The sequence below is a fragment of the Gracilinanus agilis genome, chromosome 6 (genome assembly GCF_016433145.1).
Source record: "Gracilinanus agilis isolate LMUSP501 chromosome 6, AgileGrace, whole genome shotgun sequence".
In the NCBI taxonomy this organism is placed as follows: domain Eukaryota; kingdom Metazoa; phylum Chordata; class Mammalia; order Didelphimorphia; family Didelphidae; genus Gracilinanus; species Gracilinanus agilis.
The window spans coordinates 119,742,071-119,749,431 of record NC_058135.1 but is presented as its reverse complement, the minus strand read 5'-3'; the positions used below and the strand labels follow the sequence as shown (position 1 = coordinate 119,749,431).

The following is a 7,361-nucleotide window of genomic DNA, read 5'->3' as shown; positions in this document are numbered from 1 at the left end:
TTGGCAGGCTTGGGATTTCGGCTTAGGCATTTTTCTAGATAGGTGAGATTTTCCGTCCCCTTCCTTCATTTGCCTTTTTCATATATTTCTATTTTTATTAAAATTACTTTGTGAAGAGCTACTAACAGACTCCTGACTTGAGAGTAAATTTTATAACGGTGACCACAATATTTTATTAATATTACATTTAATAATTTTACTTTTATTACATAGCATTGGGAAGAACTTGAAGGCATCTTGAGCATGATCTACTTTCCCCATCTCACCTACAAGTATTTTGGGGCCAGCATCTATTGAGCAATCTAATAAGCAACCCAAGAAAAAAATTGGTTCTTGATGGCCATTGAGTGGAAGTACAATGAAGGGAAAAACAGAGGGAGGAGTGACTGGTCTTTAGAACCTTGTCCCAGGGAGGCAGGGTGAAGTAGGGGAAAAGGCTCTGATGGGCAACTAGTTGGATTGAGGTCCTCATCTTGGCCATACCGTGGATTAGCTGCAACACCATCCCTTGTCCCCACACTGGGTCTCCATTTAACCATCTGCAAAATAAGGGAGGGTTGGCCCTACATCCTTCTTCTGACTCTAAGAATCTTCCTACAGTGACAGCCCAGAAGCAATGATTTCAAGTCATGTATGGGTGAAACCCTCTTATTTCACAGTGGAACAAGAGCATTTTCACTCCTGGGGGCCAGCCACTGCTGAATCTCTCCTTCGGGCTTAAGCAATCCTTGATCTCTAATCATCCCCAACCAGCCTCCTCTTTGAAACATAAGGGATAATATATTATATATATAAAACATATATAATAATATATAAATAATAAGTATAATATTTTATATACAATATATACATATATAAATAAATGTATAAATATTATATAATATATAAATAAAAATAAATATAAATAAAATATATTAATATATAAGGTATATATATACACTATCTTTGGATACATTCCAGAGTTTCTCTGTTTAGTTTAAAGGAACATCCTCTAGCCATACTTTATGTTGTTCAAATCTTCGTATCTTTACTGTGTGACCATGAGCAAGTAATTTAAGTTGCCTGCCTCAGTTTCCTCTGATGTGAAAATATCACCACCTGCTTCCCAAAGTTGTAATGAGAACAGAATGTTTGTAAATAAAGTGCTTAGCACAGCACTTGGCACACTGTAGGCCTTACACAAAAATGCTACTTTTACCATTATTGTAAGGGGTATAGAAAGTGATTTGTGAAAATTAAGTAAAATACCAGTGGTTCAGTTTTGGAAATAAATCAAACAAATCCTTCAGAAAGGCCCATTGGGCTAGTGCAGGCTGCTGAGGAGAATTGCAGTTCCTGCTGAGTAAGGAGCAGTTGTGAGTGGTACCGAGATAAGAGGGAGGGAAGTTAAAAAGATGTCAGCACCCTAAACAATTCACCCAAAGCATAATGAGCTAGTCTACTGCCTTCCTGTGATTTGGCACATGATGCTTGGAAAGTACATAGAATCGCAGCCTGTTAAGGACATTAGAAATCACGTAGTCCAGTTCCTTCATTTTTTAGGAATCACGACTCCACAGCGGCAGACCCAAGTCTTCCTGACCTTCGGTTCAGTTCTTTGGCCACTAAGAGCGAGCGTACATTCCTGAAGTCCTTCAGGGTTTACAAGGCTTCTTTCCTCACATCCTCCCTATAAGGGAACGAAGAGGAAGGGCGATGACCTGCATTTTACAGATGAGGAAATTAAGTCTATGAAGTCACTTCTAAAGATTACATGGCTTATCTCTGAATTGGCATTTGAACTGAGATCTTTCCTGATTCCCAGGACATTGTTGTCTCCATTACACTACTTTGTAATGTTTCTCCATGGTTTGTCGCCATTGATTTGTATTATAATTTTACCTTTGGAATAGAAAATTTGCCTTTCCAACAACACTAATTTAAAAGAATTTTAGCTGAAAGGTCAAAACCATTTTGAGCTTTAACCTTTATATTAATGTAGGACAGGATTGTAAGAAAATAATTGAACTAGCTTGAAATTTTTCCCCTTGGGATGTGTTCAGAGGAGTATGTCGTGTTTTGCTTCGGTCATTGGAACAGAGTATTCTTTCCCCCAACATGATCATGTAAAGTATGATAAAAGGCAGTAACAATTGGTGGGCTTTGCTATCTTATCTTTTAAAAATGTGATAGGCCAAAAGTTTTTGTCATGTATTATTGTCATGTATTCATGGATGGCATGGAAACTAGCTATTTTGGGTAGCCCTCCTCTTGGAAGCAAGTAGCTGGCATTTCAACTAATAAATCCTAGAAACTTAGCATTATGGTATGGATCTAGTCTAAGACTGCTCACTATAGACTTCTGACAATCTGCTTCAATTCATGAGCTTAATATAAAAATCTGGAACCTCAAATCATTGGGTAAAGGAAATGCTCTGCTTTCTATGGTATGGAACTTTTAGATCCTATCTAGTTCTTGTCAATTATTATTCATTCATTCAACAATTTCCTCTAGCATCGGAAGGGGTAAAGATAATAGATCATAAACAATATGTATTTGGCCTTCTACAACATGAACTCTTCAATAGAAAAGAATCTCAAAAGGACTTCTTGGAATATGTTTTTTTGTAAATTGAGATTATCCTCATTAAAATTACATATCACAAAGTACAGAATAAGCCCTAAAATATTAAAATGATCCCACTGACCAAGACAGATAATATACATTTATGATATCAATTCCCCCACCCCCAAAAAAGAATATATGCTATAAGCTCTATTTCCCCAAAACCTTACAAATATTTTGTTTTTAAATTTTGGATTATTTCAGTTTTGTCTTCAAACATTGTAATTTGAGTTATATTGTAAAAAATGCTTTTATTAACCTGCAATCCAATTAAAGATCCTATTCTTCATTTGACATTATAAAGATGGCTTTTTTCAAAATCAATCTAATCCAATAATCATTAATCATAATCAATAATCATTATGTGTAAGACATAAGAAATGGCATTTCTTTTATACAAGTGAATTTTCCAGATAAATGAAATGTTCCTATTTTATATGGTTTAGCTATTTAAATTGGAATCCTTTCCTTCATGATCATCTGTTTGAAGTGTCTTCCCTACTTTCTTAAAGAGGATCCTGAACACAATTTATTCTTTCCTTGATGAACTTGAAATCATTAATGGAAAAATTAATTATATTGTGTTGTTCTAAGGTGATCCCTTTTAGGCTTTGTTATTGAGATATGTAGGCTATTTATGCCTTTTAATTTAATTGGTTCTAGGCTACTGTTTTTTGGGTTCTTCTAATTAATTTTCTAGTTTTTAATTTCTCCCTTTCCATCAGTTGTTATTTCAGATTGTTTTCAATATGTCTGTCTGGAATAACTTATTTTGATTCTAATTTGCTGCTTTCAAGCTAGGAATCCAGATAACCAAATTTGTTATGTCTATATCAAAAGTAAGAGTGAGTAGGTTCTGAGTGAGGCCCTAGGGAGCTTTCCAAATGAGTAGTAATAATCATAATTAAAACAACCACATTTTTATAGTCCTTTAAAGTTTGCAAAGCATTTTACATGTTTTGTCATTTGTGAAAAGGCTCTGTGATATCAGTTTTAGCTAACTGGGGCTTTTTTTTTTCCCCTGCTTAATTCTTGACTAGATTTGGATGGTTTTAAGTTGCTGGATATTGATTGAAATAGCTTATTTTAATCAATAACCAACACCTCTGGAATTCAGTTCTAGATATTTTCATGAAAACTTATTTAGTTAACAGATACAAGATCCTTAAGTATTGTTTTTCATTCCTGCTTTTAGCCTATTAAATGAACTCTTAAATGAGTAGGCTATGGACTACTTATTACTAGGAATTCTAGAAATTTCATCTATGAAGGCCAATGATGTAATGATTCCTTGAAACCAAAATATATCTAAATTTAGGTTTATGTATTATATATACATGCTATAGATTTAGGGGCTAAAAGAGATATTTTAGTTCAACTTCCTCCATTTCGCAAATGAGGAAGATAAGGCCTGGATTGGTGGGGTGACTTGTTGAGAAAGAGCTATACACACCAATGTAACATAAAAGATGATAAATTGGGGTCCTCTATAGATTCTTATTAGATGACAGGGGTGATAAGCAGTTATTTTTATAAAATTTCAGTTGTGTAAAATGGTCCTGGAAGGCATTGAGAGAATGTGAACAGAAGATTTTTTCTTGATTTAAATTTTAGGGGGAAAAAGAACTATTTGCAGTGAAGCAGTACTACCTCAAGGAAGAAACAGCCATACTAACATGAAAAAACACATTTTATTGCACTTAAGTTATAAGAAAATAAAATTTCTAAGTGAATCAAACCATAGACACAATCCTTTTAAAGGTTGTTTTCCTCCCTCATGTCAGGTTGTTACATAACTAAATTAACCAACTGGAATCTGATTGTTTTAAATCAGACTATAAATAAAACAAAAAACAGGAGGAGGAATAAAAAAACAAAATCGCCTAGGATACAGTGTTAAACCACTTTCACAGTTCAGCTTGAGTTGTGGCTCTTGGAGAATGAGGCAAAACCATTCGACTTATTCATTCATTTTGTTTGTTTGCATGTGACGCCTTTACTACAAAAACGGAATCGTTTCTGCTTTGTCAGTTACTCACAGCAATAAAACTGTAACAGCTGTTTTTTTCCCAAATACTGTAGAACACTAAGACTGACCAGCGACTTTATTTTCATTTTATGTTTTATAGTTTTAAAAAATATTTTGTCAGTTTTATTATGTATGTTCATTCCATTCACCACAGCCCTCAAAAAGAAAAGTTTCCCAACAGAACAGGCTGGAATAGCTTTGTTCTAAGGAATGTGTTTTTCATTTTTGCCCAGAAAAAAAAAAAGAAAATAAGCTTTGCACACACTCTCAATTCTTTACTTGCAGGCAAACTTCACTCTTTATTGTCTGAAACTCTCCCACTCTCAGCCTCTTAGAGGCACAGATGGCTCAAGTTTCAGTGGCAAAAAGTCTTTTTTTTTTTTTCCGTAACCAAACTAGAGCAAATTTGGAATTCAGTCTGGGACTAAAACGTCACAGCAGAAAAAAAATAAAAAAAAATAATTTGCTTTTTTTTCTCTTTCATTTAGCAGCATAAATAAGTTTGGCCACTGGGAATACAGTACAGGGGTGGGACAACAATCCCATATTTGAAGACCTACTTCTAGCACCAGCATCGAGAATTAAATCCATCTCAGGACTCACAGAACCCAGGACAACTTGCCACCTCAGAGCAACATATGCGTTGAAGAGTGTAAATGGAAGCAACAGTAAATAGTTTAACAGAGGCTAATACTGTGATTGATTGACATTGGCAATGGTTGGCAAAAAAAAAAGAAAAAAAAGAAAAAAAAAAAGAAAAAGCTTTTTTATGATAACTGTACAAAAACAATTCACAGTAAAAACTTTTTAGCTTTTCCACTCCAGAAATGACTTTTTTTGTTGTTGTTGCAGATGCTCTCTCTAATTTGAAAAGGCAACCAGTCCACATTTTGATGTTATTGCAGCTCCTTTCTAGACCTCGGTGGTAAAAGAACAGGTTAGCAGGATTTGGAACAAGGTTTCAGCATCGCACTGCCCAATGACCACTTGAGAGGAAAATAAAGAAATAATTGCACCTGGTTTGATTTAGAAAGTCATATTTTGCAAAGCTGCCCCCAGTCCAAAGTGAAGCCTTGTACATGATGAGACAGCAGATGCCTCGCTTGTCAGGTATGGTTCATCATCTCGTCATCATCTTCTCCTCCGAATGTAGGTCTCTACGATCTGTTGCCCCAAGCCAACATCCTGCACCACAGAGAACAAGGGATTTTTTTTTTTTTTTTTGCAGGGGGGAAGGGCAGGGAGTACATCTTCTACATGTTTGGACAAATTCATCTTTTCTGCTCTCTTCACTTCATGTCCACATCAAAGTCCAGCACCAGCAGCTTTGTTTCCTCAGTCCCATTGCGGCTTCCAACTGCACACACCAGCTTTGTGTTAGAGGCTCTGATCCGCCACACGACTCCCCCACTCCCCCCACTCTCCAATGTGACTAGGTTTCGGATAAATTCACCCGTTTTCAAGTCCCACAGTTTTACAGTCCCATCATCTGAGCTGGTAATTACAAAGTTCTTGTTGAACTGTAAACAGGTCACAGCACTCTGATGTTTGTTGGGACCTAGGAAAACCAAAAGAATTTAGTTATTGGTCAGAAATTATGGCTATGGGTTAGATACATAGTAATTTGTAGACTGCTATATTAGAACATACAGTAAATGAAATATTTAAAGTTTTACATATTTAGAAACCTTGTTCTAAGTTGTTTTTTTTTTTAATTTCAAAGGAAGACTAGTATGGATGTGGGGAAATCTAGTAGCTATTTGTGATTGAAGTATTAGTATAGAGAACTATTTATTTAGGAATTCTTGTTTAGGGACTGGAGACATATTTCATTTCTAAAATATCTGGATAAAAGTTTTTCTGAGTTTTAGTGGTGCTAGTACTGCTTCATGCATTGTGTTGAGGACCAGATTTTTGTGTGACCCACCACCATAAGCCTTTGAGTTGTTAATTCAAAGGTATCGCACAACTGAATGAATGAACACGACTGTAAATCCTAAATGCAAGGATGAACTCCAGGGACAAAACTGAAAAAACAAGATGCTATTATTTTTTATCACCCTAATGTCTGGCTTAAAAAATAATTTTGGGACTCTTGTAGGGGCTAAGATGTATGATTAATCACAAATGACCCCAAACTACCACAATATTTGGAGAATGATATGATGGAAGTTTAACAAGACAGAAGGCTAGCAAACACTGTTGGAAAGAATGCTCTTTGAAGCATGGGGAGAAGAGAATAAATAAGTTTGAAAATAAAAAAATTAAGAATCTTACTTTGAGGAACAACCATTAAAACTGATTTAGAGGGCATGAAATGACAGTAAAATATAAAATGAAACTCTTAAGTGAGTGAGTGATTTCCAGATGGGGTTTTCAATGGGTCACTCTCATACTACATACTATTTCCATTCTAATTAAATAGTTGGTTAAGAGTGTTCAACTTTAAAATCTGTGTTAAAGATTTCTTTAAAGAAAAAAAATATTAAAGCTATTTTAAGAAATAAAAAGGTGCAGTTTTAATTCCAATACAACATTTTTTCACAAATCAAATGTCAAATTTAAGTTAAATAATTATTTAATCTCAATTCAACAAACCCCCCTAAAACAAACTGCCATAATTGGTACATTCTGAAAGCAACTTAATAATAAGTTTTTCTTATAAGCCATGTTGTTTTAGAAAGAAACTTATAGTCTTTAATTTTATGTGGGTTCTTTGCTTGATGT

At 34.8% G+C, this 7,361-nt stretch overlaps 1 protein-coding gene across 4 annotated transcripts in view; it reads right to left on the bottom strand.

Annotated features, from left to right (window-relative positions):
• Positions 1–4,280: 4,280 nt before the first annotated feature.
• FBXW7 (F-box and WD repeat domain containing 7) overlaps positions 4,281–7,361 on the bottom strand; it is a 104,862-nt gene continuing 101,781 nt past the window's right edge. For all 4 annotated transcript variants that reach the window (XM_044682152.1, XM_044682153.1, XM_044682155.1 and 1 more), the window contains one exon: positions 4,281–6,192. In XM_044682152.1, the coding sequence (XP_044538087.1) occupies positions 5,924–6,192 (269 nt within the window). In that variant the 3' untranslated portion in view covers positions 4,281–5,923. The remainder of the gene's footprint in view (positions 6,193–7,361) is intronic.